Raw genomic sequence first — 22,248 nt, 5'->3', positions numbered from 1 at the left:
GCTAAAATACCTACACCTCCTATGTCACATATAGTTGATCCAGTACATACTGAAGAACCAGGTACAAGTGCTGAAATTGATATTCATAACTTGATTGTGCCTGAGATTTTATACTTGGAAGCTCCACCAATTCAACTCACTCCACCAACAACATCAATTTTGGATGTTGATCAGAACCTGGCTGCATATCAGAATTTAGAGGATGATGTTGAAGCCTCTATAGCCTCACATATTGCTGTTTTACCAGAGGATGCTGATACTGCAGGATCTACAAGTTCTAATGCTGCCAATGAAGAAATTACTGGTGAAACTACTACCAATTTAGATGCTGATGCAGCTGGTCCATCAGGACATGCACCTCAACAAACTGTTCATAAAGCTGATTTAGTCAAGAAGTTTGTTAGAGGGGAAACACCAGTACCTTGGAGTGAAACTCCTAGAGGAAAGGAGTGGACTAATGAATGGAACACAGTTAGTTTTGTTCCTTCTGAAAAGATTCTTGCTGAGCATCTTGCAAAAGCTGATGAAATGCTGATAAATGATGATTTCAAGGCACAACTGAGAGTTACTGCATTGAGTACATGGCACCTTCAAGGTCAACACTCAATAACTCATGACAAGGTGAACAAAATTCAGGAAGCTCTAATCCAGCAAGATATGAATGTGAAACTTGAAAAGAACAAATTTTTAAAGCCAGCCTTTGACAGAATTGCCTACATTGAGAAAACTTAGGAGAAGCAACAAACACAAATTGAAGAAATTCTGAAGAATCAAGCTTCTCACCAAAGTCAACTAAATGAGATCCAATTCTCAGTGGAATTGCTTGTCTCTCTTCTTTTACCTGCTGATGCCAAAAAAGGGGGAGAAAGTGATTAAGTCCAAATGCAAATCTATTCAGACACTGAAAGGAAAGGATGAAGGAAATGATGACCAGAGAAACTCTGATAAGGGTAGAGGTCAAGGTCAAGGCAAAGGATTTTCATCAAGTAAAGCTAGAATTACAAGTCAAAGAACAAGTTCTGATACTGGGAGAAGAATAAGTTATGATACTGGTAAAAGGATAAGTTCTGGTGAACATCTAGAACTTGATGGAGAAATTTCAATGGAGTTATTTCTTAAAGAAAATCCAGGAATGGACTTTGAGAGTCTAAAGGAAGAAGAAGCTAGACTCAAAGCAGAAGGTGTTAAGACACAATCTAAAGCTTCTGTTGTTGAAAGAAAATTTTCGAAATCTAAGGGTAGTGTGATAAAGGAAAGAATAAATTCTGAGGCAATCAAAGCCAAATCACAAATGGAAATTGATCCAAGGTCCAAGGGCAAAGAAAAAGTTGATGAACCTGTAAAGGTTTATATGCCAGTCATGGATGAAGAAATAACTAATGATAAAGAAGATGCTTATCTTACTCTGATGCATAAGAAGATTTTTCAAACAATTTCTGACATGGCTCATGTTGTTGAGAGTCAAGATGTAGTAACTTTTGATATGACAGTGAAGCAAGCAACCTCTGACTTCGCTTAAGTTGGCTTGATATCAGAAGATAAGGAAAAGGAAACCTCTGACATTGCTCATGTTAAACCTTCAAAGATACTCCTACCAGGATTCACCAAAGCTAAACAGGCTCAACCTTTGAAGACTGCAACTAGTGGTTTTGAAGCAAGAGTTGTTACAGGAAAGGAAGCAAGAGATAAATCTGGATTGGGTAGTTCTGATGAAAGAAGAGTACATAACACTACCAATGATCCAACTTCCTTAAGTGAACCAGGTGTTGGAGCAACTCCTGAAATATTGAATCGACTTGAATCTGTACAAATGGTTTACCATACCTTTCTGAAAGAACATATCTTGTTATATTTTATGACAGATGGAAGGGTATACCAGATTAAGCAGAATGCTACACCACTGAAGTATTTTGAGGAACTGGAACATGTTCTATTTCTACTTCAAGTGAAAGACAGATTAACAGATAGTGCTGCAGGATATTTAAAGTCTCATATTCAAAGACAGAAGAAACTTTATTCTGTAAAGTCTGACAGCACATACTGTCCCAAGTACAGAGATCACAAAGGTGATATTGTCGATATGAAGCCTATTCTGCTAAGATTATAACTACTTTTCTGGGTTATAAAGCTGTGGAATTCAATCTAGAGTCTGACAAGGCATATCTGATTAGACTAGATCAGGAGATAAGAAAAGCTAAGATAAATGATCTCAGAGCAGCTATTTTTCAAACTGGAGAAGATACAACTGAATTGATAAATGTTAAAAGAAGGATGGTTAATGAACTTGAATATGCTGAGAAATGTTTGTTGAAGAACTATCTCAGGATAACTCCTGATATCAAAGAGATCAGAAACTAAAGCCAAGTCAAAGATCTACAACTGCTTAAATTCCGAAGTGTATACAGACTGAAGTTGTTACCAGAAGTTAAAGATGGTAAAGCTGAAAGGACTGTAAGTTGTAGTTATCAAGTCAAATTCTCATGCATTTGTACTTCATATTTTTGACATCATCAAATATCTGTTGAACTTGTATATTATGCTAATTTACAAGTTGGGGGAGATTGTTAGATATATTTGATAATGTCATGTGTAATATGATTTGTGTTTAGTTTTCAGATCTTACCTAACAGGACAAATCAGTACTTAACTGGAAATTAGCACTTATACTAAAGACAGAACTTAAGATATCAGAACTTAAGTTATCAGAACTTAAGTAATCAGAAGATATTTATCAGGAGATAATATCAGGACTTAAGATAACTTTCAGATAAGGCAGGCGACTGATTAAAAGGAAAGAAGATCGAGACTAAGACAGAAATAAATATGCATGAAGAAGGAATTCTATGAAGAATAGAATACTTGGAAGAAAAGATAACTGGTTGATATATTTTAGGAAGCAGAATTATATTCCATATCAATTAGAATTTATCTTGTAATTGTGTAGTATATAAACACAGGCATAGGGTTTACACTATAAGTGTTACGATTATCGAAGTTATTATTCTTTATAACTCTAGCAGCTCTCGTGATAATTTGTTCATCACAGAGAGAGGATAGTTACATATTATAACAAAATTTATTGTGTTGAATAAATTCTATTTTCTGTTACTTGAGTTCTTATAATCGATTTGATTGTGTTAAACACTGTATTCAACCCCCTTCTACAGTGTGTGTGACCTAACATTTATATATATTTATTTGTATTTATTCATTTATATATGATTCGGTCCGGTTTTTACGGTTCTAGTATGTTAAAAACCGAACCGAGAACCGAAATTTCTAGTAAAATAAGAACCGAACCGGAGCCGAATTAGTGAAGAACCGAACCGGAACTGTAATTTTTGATCGGTTCAGTTCGGTTCTCGGTTCTGAACCGGGAAATGCTGACTCCTAGAGGTCGCGCGAGTAGAAGTCCTTAAGAATCGCGAGAGGAGCCGAGTGGTAAAAGCAAATGAGAATAATGGACAAAAAGGATTATGAATATTAAAATGAGGTTAATGGCTACTCGCACTTTATTAAATAACGAGAGTAGGGCGAGTAACAAATAACGATAAATACGATTAAAGACTAATGAAACAATAATATTCTTGATTGAGATTGTCGGACAAACTCGAGAGCATTCTCCACCTCAAAACCCCCAGGCAAGTTTACAAACCATACTCAGTATATTGTTGCGTTGTGGAAATTAATTTACTGCATTTATGTATAAATGCCATGTTTGATATGGTTGAAAATTAAGAGTTACATATATCGATATGGATTGGAAATACAATGTATATATTGTAATATATGTTAACGCTAGTGAGTAGCGTGATGATAATTTATAGATCGAGGGTCGGTCAGCTTGTATTAATTAAAAAACCCGGAAAACATTCTGGAGATGTTTTGGACTATTAATGTTCGTAATTGTTTTATTCCAAGGGACTCAATGTCCTCTTGCGAAGTATTAAATATCTCAAAATTATTTAAAAATGATTTCTAAAGATGGTATTCCCTCAACTATATTTAATTATCCGAATAATGAATATCATTTCAGATATTCATTTAAAAAGGAGAAGTACTCTTCAACGATTGCTTTATTAATAATTTCAATTATCTAATATTTAATTAAAGATTAGTTTAATTATTTAAACATAAATTAGTTGAGGGTTATTATTTCAAATATCATTTTAAAATACAATCATTCGAGGTTTAATTATATAATAATTATTATTTAATTATTAAATGATTTAATATGATTTAAAAATCATAAAACCTATTTTAAAATATTTTTTGAGGTTCAGAAAATCATTCTAATACTTTCATATGGGTCAAAAATATTATCTCGACGTATTTTAAATATTTTGACTTTAGTGTCAAAAGAAACTCCCCCTTAAATATTTATCTGTTGACAACGGTAAACTCACGGTTTCTTAGTACTTCCTCCGAAAATTCTCGAAAGTACATATATACATATATGAGATGAGTTGTACCTATCAACAAGAAGAACGCTTGGGGAACTTCGATATAATTCGAGTTCCAAGTATATGATAAGATTTTTTAAAAGTACTAGGAGGAGTAGACTCTAGTACTACAATACCAAAGGTACTGCAGACGAAGGTACTATGTGTACTCAGGAACCTGTGAAGTGTGTGTATACCAAAATGGGATACATAACCCGTATACGGCTAGGGTGATAACCGGGATACAAAGTTATCGTCCTTCTACTAGTAGAAAAGGTTACATATTTTCATTATACGACTGATCATCATATACGGTGGCTCCGCTAAATATCCTAATCTTCCAATTGAAATTGAGATGCAATACTGTAACCCGAGCCTAGGCGTTGGGTTTATCATTAAGGTATTTCCAGACTAATAAATCAATCAAAAGCATTATTTTGAAAAGAGCTATGTATCACCACGAAAACTACTTTATTTAAATATATACCTATATACAGATTTAATAATAAGTTTTGTACAGTGTTTTCACACTATTAATTATTATGCTGGGAAATACAACTCACACTTGTTTTCTTAAAATGTCACAAAACAACAGTGAATCAAGATGCTAGTCAGAAAGCTAACAGCCCGAAAGCGAGTAGGAAATGGCCAGCTTTTCCGTAGGTTATTTGGAGCAATGCCACAAGTAAACCATATGAGTAGGATTAGTTTTTAATTATTCTTATTCTGGCTTATATATAAATATGACTTGTGTAAGGTAGTTATGGAGAAACTTATATTTGGCCGCCGGTCTAATATTAAGTATAGGTTACACTCGTGGCAAGATAAAATTAATTTTGGTCTATAATAACTATCATCTTATAATTTCAATACTCTAGTAATGTGTTTGTTTTATTTCCAAGATAATAACCTGTGTGTGTATCACTAAGTGCGGGGTTGTAGATATGTGAGTATTTATATTATTGTACAAGATAAGTTTTTAAACATGATTCAAGATGGTGTGGCCTCCTAAATCACTGACCCCGGATTTTAGGGTGTCACAGTGACTTGCCAATGTTTTTATTCACCAAATATCTATTCTGAGTATAGCTTGCTGGGTTGATAGCTTATTCTCAAAAACTAGTTGGCAACTTGGCATCCTGCAACAGTGTCCTTGCAGCTTCAACTAGAGTTTTGTTCTTTCTTTCAACCACACCATTTCGTTGAACTGTTCTTGGAACAGAAAACTCTTGAGTCTTGCCTTTGTCTTTACAGAATTCACTTAGTATTATATTTATGAATTCAATACCATTGTCATTCCTTAATATTCAGTGTGCTTCTCAATATTCTTTATGTGTTCGATGATAATGTGTGGAGTTTCATCTTTTGAATGCATAAATTCCACCAAAGTGTACCTTAAATAGTCATCCACCATCACCAGTGCATACTTCTTCCTAGATATGGACATGACATTTACAGGAGCAAACAAATCCATATGGATAAGTTGTAGTGGCGCATTAATGAAGTTCACAACTTTGTTTTTATGACTAGACCTCTTCATTTTGCCTCTCTGACAAGCTTCACAAACTTCATTTTGAGCAAATTCCAAAGATGGAATATCGAGGATTGATTGCTTTATAATTTAGGTGAGAGAGCTTTTTGTTCTAGAGTTTGCTTTTCTCACTTGATGCCTTGGTGTAGAAGCAATATATTTTGTCCATGTTTGCTGAGTTTATGTCTGCAACAAACAGGCTTTCTTGTTTCACTCCTTTCAGAGCAACTTCACCAGTCTTCTTGCTTATGATTGAGCAATCTTCTTTGTCAAAAATAACCTAGAAACCTTTGTCTACAAGTTGACCGACACTTAAAAATTCTCCAGATATAGCTTGTTAACTTGCTTCTTGCACTTCAAGACCTGCAACCTGTGCTACATCCACAATGACAATATTTCCATGAATCAAACTGACATATCCCATTGTAAATCCCTTATTGTTGTCTCTAAAGGTCACCAAAGGGCCAACCATCTTCTCAAACTGTGATAACATGGCTTTATCACCTGTCATGTTCTTGGAGCATCCATTGTCAATGATCCACTTGACTCTATTCTTCTTTCCCTACACACAATGAGGTTTAAGTGTGTTTAGCTACCCAAGCAGTGTTTGCCACTTTCTTCTTCTTGACAGAGTTAACAGAAGTAGAACTTAAACATTCAAAAGAAATAGCTTATTTAGTTGATTAACATTTTCTTCTTTGTTACAAATCTAAACTTAACTACTTTTAGATCTTGTCTCAACTTATGATAGTTATTCATAACTTTCATATTGCATGGAATGCAATCAAAATTATCACAGAAAGAATATGAGTCATCAGTTTGAGCTTCATTATATCTGCAGGCTCCATACTTTGGCTCACTAACAATTTTTTTACAAAGATGAGTTAGGTGATTTGTTGAGCAACATCTTTGACATTGCTTTCAGGGAGCATCTGCAACATAGTCATAGTTGTTGCTTTTGTTGACACCTATTTTTCCATTTCTTTTCTTTTTCTTCTTTCATGTGCTTTTATTTTTTACTTCAATTACAGTGTCTTGATGACTGGACTAGCTTCAGACTTTTCTCACACTCAGTGTTATGAGTAGGTTTCGCATTTTTCTTCTCTTCATATTCATCTACAATTTTGTTTCTTGATGATTAGCTCATCTTCACTAAGTTCACCTCACAGACTTTGAATAAGGGTGCATTAACCTTTTTAAGCACATCAGGAACTTCTTTGTTCACACTTTCCTTTCCCTTGTCAATCTGACTTTTCTTTTGAGATGCACCAACCTCATAGTCCAATCCAAGAGCTATGTCTCCTTATGTATTTAATATTGGGTGTTTGTTTCATAATTAAAGTGATTTAAGTTTAGTTCTCCTTATCACCTTTGAAAAAAAATACTGGATAATCTTGACAATTGATTTTATTTTCAATCTAACGGTTTATATGCTCTATGCGGTAGTAGAACCAACCAAATATCCTCATTATACTAATTTATATATAGGAAATAATTAGGGATTCTTTTACTGAGAATATTATGCTCTAGGGATTCTTATACTGATGAGCTTTAGACTGTTTACTGAAATTAGTTCATTGAGGTTTAGCTATAATTTTATATGAAATGCTAATATTTTGTGCATGTATTAAATTAGAATGGTTGGGTCATACTTGTCTTTGTAAAACGAGTTCGAACTCGAGTTAAATTCGAGTGCACTCGAGCCGAACATGTATAATGTTCGGTTCATTAACATTTTCGGAAAGAAATATTGTTCAAATTTGAGTACAATAAGATGGAGAATCGAGCTTTTCGAGCACGAACTTGAGCGAGGTTACCGAACTGTCCGGTTCACTTCTAACTCTAAAATTTATACTTTGTTTCTTTTTTGTTTTTCGCAATTTGTTTATTTCTGTTTACCGCCCAATATAACATATATCATATGAGGTTTTTACTCAAGTGAGAACACTTATTATTGTTAGATATGAGATCTAATCTCAGCCACACATTTATTATTTGTATATTCAAAAATAGCCACACACCTTATATTTTAAATTTTATTTTAAATTTTTACCCACCCCACCCCTGCACTCCCTCTTCCCCGTGACTTCATTCATCTCGCACACATAGGCTCCTCTCTCTCTCTCTCTCTCTCTCTCTCTCTCTCTCTCTCTCTCTTTCTTTCTCTCTCTCTCTCTCTATCTCTCTTTCTCTCTCATCCTTCTACTCACCTTAGTTTTTTATTTATCTCGACACTCACCACTACCAACGAGCTCATCCCACCACCCCCACGATCTGCCCAAACTCCCGAGTCAATTCAAACATTGTCATCATTTGGCCCATGTTTAGTCCTTATCTAGTCTAGTCTGTCTCCGTGTTTTAATTGATTGGAGATTTTTCGGCGATTGAGCCGGATTTGTTATACCGGACACGAAAATGGGGTGATTTTTCCATTTTTGATTGATTTGTGTTCACTTTCCGGTGATTTAGGGTTGTACTTTGTGATTTTTTAGATAGTGGTGGTGTGGTAGTTATTTTATTATGTTGCTTCATAATTAAATCTGGTGATTATCATTATAATTTTGGGGGTCAGAGCTGATAAACGGAGCTGGTGGTTGGATTTAGTGGGCGAAGATGGTGATCAAATCTGGTGATTTTGATTTTATGGAGGTAGTTTTTTTTTCCGATAATGATTTTTGGTTTGACAATGGTGGTGATTAATGGTGGACGTCGGAGTGGTGGTCGCCAGAAATGTTGATCGATGATGATTGGATGTGGCAGATGGTGGAGTTACAAACAAGATGGTGTTAAAATATTTTAAAATGTTAAAAATTATTATTTGGTGAAAGATTGTTATTGAATTTAAAATTTAGTGATTATAATTGGATATTATATCTCACAGTAAAAAGGATTCTTATTGGAGTAAGACCCTATCATATGAAATTTGTATAGTATTTTCAAATGTTGGGTTAAAAAATATATGCAATTGGGCTTACCCGATCCATACACCATTAGGGTCAGGGACAACTTAAAACATTTTTTTTGTCAAGGTAACCAAGTTAAGACTTAAGATACAGTTTAGTACAAATTTAGTGTTTTGGCAGGTCATGTTGGAGAATCTCGTTAAGTTTCAGTGATCTATTTTTATCAACATTAATGTTACAAAATTCCACTTGCAATTTGTTAATTTAAGTGATAATAAAAACAAAAATGGAGATAATAAACGCGATCGAATTTCCAACATTCAAATATACTGTACTTCTCAATACAACACTACAAGAAAATCAGCATTAGATATCCCACATTAGACATCAGTCAGAAAAGTCACTGATGTTAAAAGCATTTTTTACATCACATAAAAAATAAGTGATGTCTTTTTGGTATGTTTACATCAGCTTTTCAGTATAGCGATATCTAAGTTGTTCTTTTAAAAACTACATTACATCAGTTAACATATAAACCGATGTCCAATTCACTTTTAACATCGGTTGACATATAAACCGATGTCTAAACTCAATTTTAAAAAATTAGAGCCCGCTGCTTCTCCCTTTTGCTCCCCTCCCTTAGCCAAATATTTTCCTTTCCCCCCCTAATATATTTCCCCCTCCCGCCTATCACTCATTCACTTTAATAAGATTATAACATAAAATTAAAAATAAATCAAAATCAAAACAAAAACAAAAAATTACAAAACAAAACGGGTTTTGCATTTTCAGACAAAACACTCACCCCATTCCCCCTTTCTCTCGACTACTCATAGCTGAACCTAGAACTCTCAAATGTATTCAATTTCCGATTAGACCTTCAATCTCTAATTAAAGCTCTCAATTTCTTCAACTCATCTCTTACTTTCTTACTGTCTTTCTTTTAAATGTTCTTTTTTGTCATTTGTTTCAATTTTTGTGACAGATTCGAAGATTAAGGAGTGAAGTGTGTTCATTGAAGTTTAAGGTGAGGAGTAGAGCTTGTTGGAGCTTAAATCTTGGAGCTAAGGGTTTGTTAAAGCTTAAAGCTCGGAGCTTGGAGTTAAGTTGGATTTTGGGCTTCGGAGTTAGTTTTTTGGGATTTTGGAGCTTACTTTGTTAGGTATATTCTTCTTTACATATATATTTATATTTGTTTGGGCTGCATGTATATATTTGTATAGTTGTATGTATGCATGTGAAATTGAAATGTGTAGTTATTGCATGTGTAGTTGTATGTGTAGTTATTTGTCTACAACTGTTTGCAAATTGTCCTCTTATAAATTTTTGTATTTTTTTATGTTTTATAGACCCCTGTGAAGTTAAAATACGGATTTACATGTAATAACAAGTGCTTGTATATATTTGTGTTTGTGTAGTTTATAAATATATAGTGGTATAATGTGTTTCATATTGTTAGTTTTAGGTCTAAATTAGAGATTACAAAAGCTACTGAACGCCATCGAAGGAGGTGTTCGGGGCTTGCCGTTGTAAGTAGCATGGTTTATGAGTGAATACTAGATGAAATCTTAAGACTGAGCTATTGTTTCTACATTTTTTTCCTAATTAGAGTGAATATAGGAATTTTATATTGATTATACTAGGTAGTAAATGTACTATAGTATATAGTAAATTAGAGTAAATATAAACGCATTCAGTAGTACTTGCTTACTTGTAATTAGAGTACTATTATGTATAAAATATAAATGAATTATGACTTGTAAATTTGGGCAGGTATGATGATTACCTAGAATGTACACTCGCATTAACAACATTAACATATAGTACTAGTATGTATAAAGTATAAATGAATTATGATTTCTAAATATGGGCATGCGTATGTAATAATTGCTTTTAATATAGTACTAGTAATTGTATATAATCTTCGTTACCATGTAAGTTAATACTTTATTTGACAATCAGGTAGTTTGAGAATAACATGGACTAATCTTTGATTTTCAAAGATAGGGACACACTTGACTATAAAATCGGAGTTGAAGAGTTTTTGATATTTGCCGAGGAAAATGCTAGTGATCCTAAAAAAATCCCCTGCCCCTGTAAAAGATGTGCTAACTTCAAAAAATGTGTAGTTAAGATTATCAGGGGACATTTATATGAAAATGGTTTTAGTCTGAGGTACCTTGATTGGATTTGGCATACACAAGGGTCTGCAAGTAGGTCATCAGTTAATAGCAATGCTTCGACCCCTGCATCTATGCTGCCCCTGCACCTACGTCTGCCCGCGCACCAATACCTTCCCCTGGCCTTGCATCAGTAACAGTCAATGTTTGTGATGCTGCATATAATTCGAGTGAGTACAATAATGAGTCGTATCAGTTTAGGAGATTTGTGGCTGATGCTGAACAGCCTTTATATGAGGGTAGTGAATGTACCAAGTTGGAGTCGATGCTAAAATTGCACAATTGGAAAGCTAGGTTAGAAATTAGTGATAGTGCCTTTAACGATTTGCTATCTACCATTGGCTCTCTCCTTCCTAAGGACAATGTGATGCCACCTAATGCATATGAAGCCAAGAAAACCTTATCCGACTTGGGCCTAGAATACATAAAATATCACTCATGTCCAAACAATTTCCTATGGTATCGGGGGGTAAATGTTGATGCTTCCGAGTGTCCTAAGTGTCGTTTATCTCGCTGGAAGTTAGGAAAGGATGGTAAAGTAAGGATTAATGTTCCTGCTAAAGTAATGTGGTATTTTCCAATTATACTGAGATTCAAACGGATGTTTAAATCTCCTTCTATATCTGAACTAATGACCTGACACTCAAAGCAGCAAATAAAAGACGGAAAGATGCGGCATCCAGTCGACTCTCCTTCTTGGAGAAATATCGACTATAGGTGGCCTGCCTTCGGTAGTGATGCAAGAAATATTCGTTTGGCGTTGTCTTCAGATGGTATAAAACCGCATACTAACGGTCTAACCAATAGATACTCTTGTTGGCCAATAGTATTAGTGACTTATAATCTTCCTTCGTGGTTATGCATGAAGAGGAAATTTATGATGCTAACAATTTTAGTTTCCGGTCCACATGAGCCTGGCAATGACGTTGACGTATATTTACAGCCTTTAATCGACGATTTAAAGAAGTTGTGGGAAGAAGGTGAACCAAATGTTTATGATGCATACACCAAGTCATATTTCACTTTAAAAGAAATTTTATTGTGGACAATAAATGACTTTCCTGCATATGGAAATCTGTCCGGATGTGTTAATAAAGGTTATATGTATTGTCCAGTATGCGTTGATGATACAGTTGCCAAGTATTTAAGAAATAGCAAGAATATGTGTTACCAAGGCCATCAACGTTACTTGGCTAGGAATCATCCATGTAGGAAGCAAAAGGCCGCTTTTAATGGACAACAGGAATTAGGGCAGGCACGTCAGCCTCTATCTGGAGAAGAGGTTTTATAACAGCAAGATAAAATTGAATTTCAGTTTGGGAAGGAAGGAAGTCAAAGAAGGTTCATTGTCCATAGGAAAAATAGCATGTTAATATTATTTAAAATGTTTGTTGTAGTCACTTAGTGAAAAACAAATGGAGCGGGTGAGCAATCGAAAATATCCTCACCGCACATCTAGAAAGGGTTATGTTGGATTATTGTTAGAAGAGGTAACCTCCGTTTAAGCATTGAACTTAAATAGTTGCATTCTACATATATTGTTGTTTTAATATTTTTTTGATTTTAATCAGCAAAAGAAAGGAACCTTGGCTCCTGATGAAGAACCTGATCGGGCTCTTATGTGGCACAAGGCTCGTAAGGGAAAAATTGATGATGATGAGGTTGATCTGGAGCTAGCTGAAATAGGGAAAAGAATTGTGAGTATTTAGCAAGCAACGTTAATTTTTTTATTTCAATTCAATTCAGTTCTAATTTTAATATTTTTATGAGGAGGTTCATTCAGTTCTGATTTATATGTTAACATTCTCATGACAGGAGAATTTACTGGAGCTGCAAAGTAAGGGGGAATACACTCTTTCTTGGAGTCAAGATCTGTTAACTACGGCCTTGCAAACTCCCGAACATTCGGGGAGGGTTCGAGGAGTTGGAGGCTTTGTTAGCCCATCAATTTTCTTTAATTTACCAAATGGAAAAAGAAGTAGAATAACTAAAGTTGAGATGTTGGCCGGGGATCGTGAGAGGGATGCAGAGTTGGAGAAGGCCAAGCAAGAGATGGCGAAGGAAATGGAAAAGACAAGGCAGGAGTTGGCTGAACTGAAGGGTTGCTCAGTAAAGCAAATATTTCATCTCCTCTGGTTTTGGATAAAGCAAGTTGTGATGCAAGTGGTGTCAAAGAAGCCAAGGCAGGGGTGGCGAAAGACCTGGAACCACTTATGGTTGATGATCAAATGGATCCTTTTCCACCAGAGAATAAGGTAAAATAACAAGCACATTTATTTAATTTAGCTCAACATTATTCAAGCATTCATCATAGTTACTCGTTAAATATATATATATATATATATATATATATATGTGTGTGTGTGTGTGTAGGCTGGTCCACGAAAATGTGAGTTGGCTGTGGGCACAATAGAAAATAAGGTGGCATTTGGCTTGTTGTTTAACGATGATGACATGAACAAATCTATTCACGGATTGCCAATGCAGCCTGGTTGTGCTCGTGTCTCAGTGGATGGGCCAATCCAAGGACAAGCCAAGATTCCTGTTCCGGTAGTTGGTGAGATTGAAACAGTAGAGCAGGCTGTTGGCTCCTATGTCTCATGGCCCCGCGACTTAATCATATTCCCAGATGCCCCTGCTACCGCGGTATATATTTTTACATCTATGTTTTATTGGATCTCGCACTATTATATTAACTCTATATTTGTTTTAATAAATTTGATGATATTTTCAGAAAAGTAAAAGGAAAGGGAAGGATCCTTTAACTGATTTGCATAAGGTTTAGTCCATATTTGAGAATATGGAAATCAATAAAAATGTTTCGAAGCGCTTTTAGTTGTTGTATAAACATGCAACGACATTCATGAAGTCCCCTGGAAACTCCATTCAAATCCCGTGCGATGCGGAGGTGTTTGGTGTTGAGAAAAGAATTTTCATTTTGCATGAAAACATAATTGATTTGCTTGAGTTTAAAATGATTGGCCAAGCAGCAATTTCTGCATACATGGCATGAGTAATATAATTTTTTTTAATTATTGTCTTGTCTTCTTGTCGATAATTTCTGCATTTATATTCTTGTTTTTTTATAATTTCATTTTATTTGCAATGCAGATACTTGCATTGCATGGTTTGTGAAAATGAAAATTTGGAGCAATTTGCTTTCTGTGATCCCGGAGTCTCGTTTACCTTGAACAGCAAATTTAAAGATAATTTGGTTAGTCGATTTAAAGAGGGTAATCCTGATCGTCTCTTTTTTATGCCACATAGTAACAAGTAAGTACATAAAAAATGTCTCCAGATTTATTATAAATCGCTTTATTTATTTATTTATTTATAAGCATGAAAATAAAAATGATATGATTCTGATATTAATTATGTTTATTATAAATATTTATAAAAAATAGCTGCCATTGGATATTGGTTGTGATTTTGGCGGGCGAGGTTTTCATACTCAATCCTCTGCCTCGTTCAACTACCTTTCCCGAGTTGGGAAAAGCAATATCAAGGTATTTGCATTTAATTTCAAGTGATTATTTTCATTATTGAGATATCAATCAATTTGTGTTATTGATACTGCTAAGATGACAGGGCTGTGATTGCGTTCAATGTTCAGGCCAGAAGGGGAAATAAAGCACCGACTATCATATATATTACAGTAAGAACCAGGGGCATTAATCTACTTATTAGTCAGAATTTTTTCGGTTAGATAGGGGCATTAATTTACTTATTAATTGGTCTGAATTTTTTTGATTAACCAGGGATGCCCCGAACAGCCCGGTGGAACTGAATGTGGCAATGTTGTTATGTGGTATATGAAAGAAATTGCCATGAATAATGAAATGACATTTGTCAAAAAGGTATATTTTTTTGCTTAATTCATTCTTCATATAATTGGTGCACATATAATTTATGGTAGAATTCATTGTTACTAATTTCTGTGTGTTACACTTTTCAGTGGTCGACGAAGAATCGAAAGGTGACTGTTCCCAAGGCTGAGCTGGACGAGGTTCGATGTGAGACTCTTAGCCATATCAAGTCCTTATAAAAAGGCCTAATCTGCAGCTCCTTTATATGGACTGAATTTGTAAGAGCTACTAGTGGTTTTTGTTAATAAATGGGGGAACTTTAGTTGGTAAATTTCTGTTTGGGGTGAACTATGTAAATGATCGATGGTGGAAATGTCTAGTACTTGGTTTTGCAGTTATATAGTTTGTTTGGATTATGTAGTTTGGTTGGTGGTGGATATATGTACGTACTTGGTATAATCTATGGTAAATGAATGAATGTATGTTTGGTTTTGCATTTGTTTTTTCATTTGTTTTGGTTTGTTTAGTTTTGGAATGGTAATATGGCAGTTGGTATGTTTTTGGATGACTCTTGTTTGGGTTTTGGGCATTTGATTGAAACAGGGGATTCATGAATAAAATAAAATAAACAAGCATCACTTCATGAACAAAATAACTGATGTAAAATGTAGTCAAATAAGACATTTCATACAATAAACTGATGTGATAAGCAGGCACATATATTAGCTAACAAGAAATAACTGATGTAAAACAATATAATAGATATCACATTTTGAAAGAACTGATGTTAAACACACACAAAGACATATGTTTTATTAAAAAAAGAAAGGTACAACATCGCTTCTGATAAAAGAAATGATGTAAAATGTTAAGTTACACATCAGTTTAACAAGTTTTTTGATGTTAATGTATCATATTGCTTTATATGTGATAAGTTTAAAATGATATACATGACATATGAATGAATAACTGAAACCATAGTGAAGGTATATATTGAAGAAAAATACATCACATTGTTAAGGAAAAGGATGTCTAAACTGTGTATAGACATCGGCTAATAAGCGATGTGTAATGCACCTACCTTTCTCATCGAATGCAAAGACATCGCTCCGATTTTAAATAGACATCGGCTAATAAGCGATGTCTATTGACAAATTTCTAGTAACATTGTCCTTGCAGCTTCAACTAGAGTTCTGTTCTTTCTTTCAACCACACAATTTCGTTGAAGTGTTCTTGGAACAGAAAACTCTTGAGTCATGCCTTTGTCTTTACAGAATTCACTTAGTATTGTATTTATGAATCAGTACCATTGTCACTCCTCAATATTCAGCCTGCTTCTCAATATTCTTTATGTGTTCGATGATAAGGTGTGGAGTTTCATCTTTTGAATGCATAAATTCCACCAAAGTGTACCTTGAATAGTCATCCACCATCACCAGTGCATACTTCTTCCTAGATATGGACATGACATTTACAGGAGCAAACAAATCCATATGGATAAGTTGTAGTGGCGCATTAATGAAGTTCACAACTTTGTTTTTGTGACTAGACCTCTTCATTTTGGTTCTCTGACAAGCTTCACAAACTTCATTTTGAGCAAATTCCAAAGATGGAATATCGAGGATTGATTGCTTTGTAGTTTAGGTGAAAGAGCTTTTTGTTCCAGAGTTTGCTTTTCTCACTTAATGCCTTGGTGTAGAAGCAATATATTTTGTCCATGTTTGTTGAGTTTATGTCTGCAACAAACAGGCTTCCTTTTCTCACTCCTTTCAGAGCAACTTCCCCAGTCTTCTTGCTTGTGATTGAGCAATCTTTTTTGTCAAAAATAACCATGAAACCTTTGTCTATAAGTTGAACGACACTTAAAAATTCTCCGGATATAGCTTGTTTACTTTCTTCTTGCACTTCAAGACCTGCAACCCGTGCTACATCCACAATGACAATATTTCCATGAATCAAACTGCCATATCCCATTGTAAATCTCTTATTATTGTCTCTAAAGGTCACCAAAGGGCCAGCCATCTTCTCAAACTGTGATAGCATGGCTTTATCACCTGTCATGTTCTTAGAGCATCCATTATCAATGATCCACTTGACTCTATTCTTCTTTCCCTACACACAATGAGGTTTAAGTGTGTTTAGCTACCCATGCAGTGTTTGCCACTTTCTTCTTCTTGACAGAGTTAACAGAAGTAGAACTTAAACATTCAAAAGAAATAGCTTATTTAGTTTGATTAACATTTTCTTCTTTGTTACAAATTTAAAATTAACTTCTTTTAGATCTTGTCTCAACTTATGACAGTTATTCATAACTTTCATATTGCATGGAATGCAATCAAAATTGTCACAGAAAGAATATGGGTCATCAGTTTGAGCTTCATTATACTTGCAGGCTCCATACTTTGGCTGATTTTTACAAAGATGAGTTAGGTGATTTGTTGAGCCGCATCGTTGACATTGCTTTCAGGGAGCATCTGCAACATAGTCATAGTTGTTGCTTTTGTTGACACCTATTTTTTCATTTCTTTTCTTTTTCTTTTCTCATGTGCTTTCATTTTTTACTTCAATTACAGGTGTCTTGATGATTGGACTAGCTTCAGACTTTTCTCACACTCAGTGTTATGAGTAGGTTTGGCATTTTTCTTCTCTTCATTTTCATCTACAATTTCTTTCTTGATGATTAGAGCATCTTCACTAAGTTCACCTCACAGACTTTGAATAAGGGTGCATTAACCTTTTTAAGCACATCAGAAACTTCTTTGTTCACACTTTCCTTTCCCTTGTCAATCTGACTTTTCTTTTGAGATGCACCAACCTCATAGTCCAATCCAAGAGCTATGTTTCCTTGTGTATTTAATATTGGGTGTTTGTTTCATAATTAAAGTGATTTAAGTTTAGTTCTCCTTATCACCTTTGTAAAAAAAATACTGGATAATCTTGACAATTGATTTTATTTTTAATCTAACGGTTTATATGCTCTATGCGGTAGTAGAACCAACCAAATATCCTCATTATACTAATTTATATATAGGAAATAATTAGGGATTCTTTTACTGAGAATGTTATGCTCTGGGGATTCTTATACTGATGAGCTTTAGACTGTTTACTGAAATTAGTTCATTGAGGTTTAGCTACAATTTTATATGAAATGCTAATATTTTGTGCATGTATTAAATTAGAATGGTTGGGTCATACTTGTCTTTGTCAAACGAATTCGAACTCGAGTTAAATTCGAGTGCACTCGAGCCGAACATGTATAATATTCGGTTCATTAACATTTTCGGAAAAAAATATTGTTCAAATTCGAGTTCAATAAGATGGAGAATCGAGCTTTTCGAGCAAGAACTCGAGCGAGCTTACCGAACTGTCCGGTTCACTTCTAACTCTAAAATTCATACTTTGTTGCTTTTTTGTGTTCCACAATTTGTTTATTTTTTGTTTACCGCCTAATATAACATATATCATATGAGGTTTTTACTCAAGTGAGAACACTTATTATTGTTAGATATGAGATCTAATCTCAGCCACACATTTATTATTAATATTTTCAATAATAGCCACACACCTTATATTTTAAATTTTTACCCACCCCACCCCTGCACTCCTCTTCCCCGTGACTTCATTCATCCTGCACACATAGGCTCCTCTCTCTCTCATCCTTCCACTCACCTTAGTTTTTTATTTATCTCAACACTCACCACTACCAATGAGCTCGTCCCACCACCCCCACGATCTGCCCAAACTCCCGAGTCAATTCAAACATTGTCATCATTTGGCCCATGTTTATTCCTTATCTAGTCTATCTGTCTCCGTGTTTTAATTGATTGGAGATTTTTCGGCGATTGAGCCGGATTTGTTATACCGGACACGAAAATGGGGTGATTTTTCCATTTTTGATTGATTTGTGTTCACTTTCCGGTGATTTAGGGTTGTACTTCGTGATTTTTTAGATAGTGGTGGTGTAGTAGTTATTTTATTATGTTGCTTCATAATTAAATCTGGTGATTATCATTATAATTTTGGGGGTCAGAGCTGATAAACGGAGCTGGTGGTTGGATCTAGTGGGCGAAGATGGTGATCAAATCTGGTGATTTTGATTTTATGGAGGTAGTTTTTTTTTCCGATAATGATTTTTGGTTTGACGATGGTGGTGATTAATGGTGCACGTTGGAGTGGTGGTTACCAGAAATATTGATCGACGATGATCGGAGGTGGCAGATGGTGGAGTTACAAACAAGATGGTGTTAAAATATTTTAAAATGTTAAAAATTATTATTTGGTGAGAGATTGTTATTGAATTTAAAATTTAGTAATTATAATTGGATATTATATCTCACAGTTAAAAGGATTCTGATTGGAGTAAGACCCTATCATATGAAATTTGTATAGTATTTTCAAATGTTGGGTTAAAAAATATTTACAATTGAGCTTACCCGACCCATACATCATTAGGGTCAGGGACAACTTAAAACATTTTTTTTGTCAGGATAACCAAGTTAAGACTTAAGATACAGTTCAGTACAAATTTAGTGTTTTGGCGGGTCATGATGGAGAATCTCGTTAAGTTTCAGTGATCTATTTTTATCACCATTAATGTTACAAAATTCCGCTTGCAATTTGTTAATTTAAGTGATAATAAAAATAAAAATGGAGATAATAAACGCGATCGAATTTCCAACATTCAAATATACTGTACTTCTCAATACAAACTGTTACAACTTACAAGGATAATGCTTCAACATACACTCAGTAGACAATCAGTATATGAATATTTTAAATACCCTGGTTATTCATTGTGTAGAATTGATGTTTTTTTATGCCAAAAATAGAGGTTTGTTTCTTCAACTCTCTAGCCACATTTATGTTATAAAGACCAAGGCTATTGTCACTAAAAGTATTGCTTGAAAATTCTTCATGATGTTAGATGCTCCATTTTTTCCTGCGCCCAAATATTCAACCAAGGTAACTGCATTAGTTATGAAATCCTCAACTACTAAAGAACTATCACAAAATTCAAAACCCTATACGCATAAAAAAATGAAACTGTAATTTACTAGAAAGTTATTGTAATGTGAGTCAAATCCGACCTAGTTTTTCTCGAAAATAGCTGTACGTGTATTTTTTGCATAAACATAAAACACAGAGTGAAATAAAGTTTGAACTCATGTAAATTATTTTTCCTTAAAAACTTATAATTCTCTATTGTGATAAAAGATCTCGCTACCAAGTAATAGTCACTATTGGTCCGTATAACTATAAAAAAAAAGTAATAGTCAGTATTAGGAAATTCCTTTTATATGATAATCAAATATTGCGTTGTAGGTATAGATTTTGTTAAAGGCGTTCCCATCTTTGTTTTAAATTGGCAAATATAAATGGACCTTTTGTAACATCTTGATGTTCCTTCGTACCAGTTTGGGGTGTGGCAGAACTAGTAGTGGGTGGTGTTGCCTGTCCTAATCCCAGGTTCTTACAATCTGCTCCAAAGAAGCCTGCAAGATAAACATCAAATGTCTGAGAGGTCATTTTCCCCATACCTTAGTATTAACTTAGTACTCCTATTATGTTGCATATAATAAATCATAAGATTGCGATGATATAGCTAGCAACTTACATTGTTCAAAACAAGCATTGGAAGAGTCGCCAAACAAATTGGCAAATCCTTGGTCACATTGGCAGTAGTGGCTAGTGCCATTAACTACACAGTTTCCATTGCCACAATACACTAGATTACAAGCTGCAAGCAAATCATTCATGAAAATATTTTTGTATTACTATTCATTTAATCACAATTAATTTAACTAAAACATGATTTTCAAATATTTACGGCTTGAAGTATCGTTGATCAGGGGAGGTGGTGGTATAGCTCCACTTCCGCACTGAAAGTTAACCGTGCCTGCAGTTATATAAATCAAATTATTCAGAGCAAAAATGCTGGAGACCTCAAAAATTTGTATATATACATTAATTAAAAACGGGACGTGACAGCACAAATTGCATCTATTATCGTAGATACTATGCTAACAGCCTTAAACTGAACCAATTAACCGAACTATGTGATTATCAATTCATACATTAAACTTTCATGTGTGTGCGTTTATGTTTGGAGAACATGGTGGTTTAAAGGAGAGCGTCGATCTCATGTGAAATCTCCAACACATGACCTTGTCGTACTGTATTTTAAAGTTTTGAGAGACTTACAATTTGGAAGAACACAAGAAGGAATGACAAAAGAAACAAGGGGGATCTGCTTCCAACCAGGTTGACAAACACATTCAAAACCAAGTACTGCTGTTTGGGAAGCTATGCATGTTCCTTCTCCACAGTTCACTACAGCACATCCTAGACCTGTATAACCACACTCTTGCAACATATCAGACCCTCGATATTGTTATTTATATCTAACATTGCAAAACATATTGTCCTACGAAACATCGGGTACAGACATATATACCTTGAAGAATTGGTGGCAACCCTTGGGAAGTAGTTGTAACAAAATTAGTGTAGGAGAAACAGAGGAGGAAGAGGAGTAGTTTGAAAGTAGAGTGGAGAGGAAATGTCAAAATGCAACTTCCCATGACTTTATGCAAATGCTCTCCACTCCTTAACTGAAGTTGGTTGTTGAAGACTATTTATCAGCAGTCATAGCCGCATATTAATACAAAACAAATTTAATTTCATACACATATTTCTTTATGTATATATAAGGTCACATTAGAATATTCAGATTTCAATGTTGAATAAGATTACAATGGAAATTACAACACAACAAAATTGGTTTCAGTTATTGGTTAGTCCACCCTTGGGAGACACCTGCGGGAAAGTTAGAGGGAAATGCTAGTTAACCCGAATTGGTAGTCAAAATCTTTCCCAAATTCTTATGTGTAGCATAAATACTAATATTACTTATAATTAGCATACACATGCGTCCACGAATTGAAAAATGCTAAATGTCGTGTCTCGTCATTTAGGAAAAAATTCAAAAACCAATTCGGGATACATATCATTACTCAAGATAGAAGTATAAATATGTTTCTTGGTTATTAAGTTACTCCTACGTTCAAGCTATTGGATTTTTCTCTCTGTCAGCTTCTTTGTAATGAACAAACTAATCAAAACTTGCAGTTTAATGTAGATATTTATTCGTAACATTTTAATACTCAAAACACAGCACACTTAGGTAAAAACTCCGACCCTAAACTCTTCTTAATATGTACCTAAAATTAGTAGATCCAAAGGAGGTCAAGATGCATTTTTTATTTTGGTAATTTGTCAAGATGCATTATATTCACTAGAATTGTAGTGTTCAGTGGTTTGGTTTTTCGTACCGGAGAAATCAAGTTGGAAACACGTATAAATATATGTAGGACAAAACTGTTAAAAAAC

General features: G+C 34.5%; 1 protein-coding gene across 2 annotated transcripts; it reads right to left on the bottom strand.

Annotated features, from left to right (window-relative positions):
• Positions 1-19,517: 19,517 nt before the first annotated feature.
• Positions 19,518-21,481, bottom strand: LOC141700636 (uncharacterized). 2 transcript variants are annotated; one of them, XM_074504343.1, is made up of 6 exons: positions 21,317-21,481; positions 21,064-21,210; positions 20,690-20,758; positions 20,477-20,599; positions 20,244-20,354; positions 19,518-19,801 (listed from the first exon to the last, which is right to left on the bottom strand). In XM_074504343.1, the coding sequence occupies exons 1-6, from the start codon at positions 21,438-21,440 to the stop codon at positions 19,722-19,724; spliced, it is 654 nt and encodes a 217-aa protein (XP_074360444.1). In that variant the 5' UTR covers positions 21,441-21,481; the 3' UTR covers positions 19,518-19,721. The 2 variants fall into 2 exon arrangements, with proteins under 2 accessions (XP_074360444.1, XP_074360445.1); XM_074504344.1 differs by having other exon boundaries at positions 20,274-20,354; positions 21,317-21,480.
• Positions 21,482-22,248: the final 767 nt, after the last annotated feature.

This window comes from Apium graveolens, unplaced genomic scaffold (assembly GCF_009905375.1).
Source record: "Apium graveolens cultivar Ventura unplaced genomic scaffold, ASM990537v1 ctg2636, whole genome shotgun sequence".
Taxonomy (NCBI): Eukaryota; Viridiplantae; Streptophyta; class Magnoliopsida; order Apiales; family Apiaceae; genus Apium; species Apium graveolens.
This window is presented reverse-complemented; position numbering and strand designations above follow the sequence as displayed.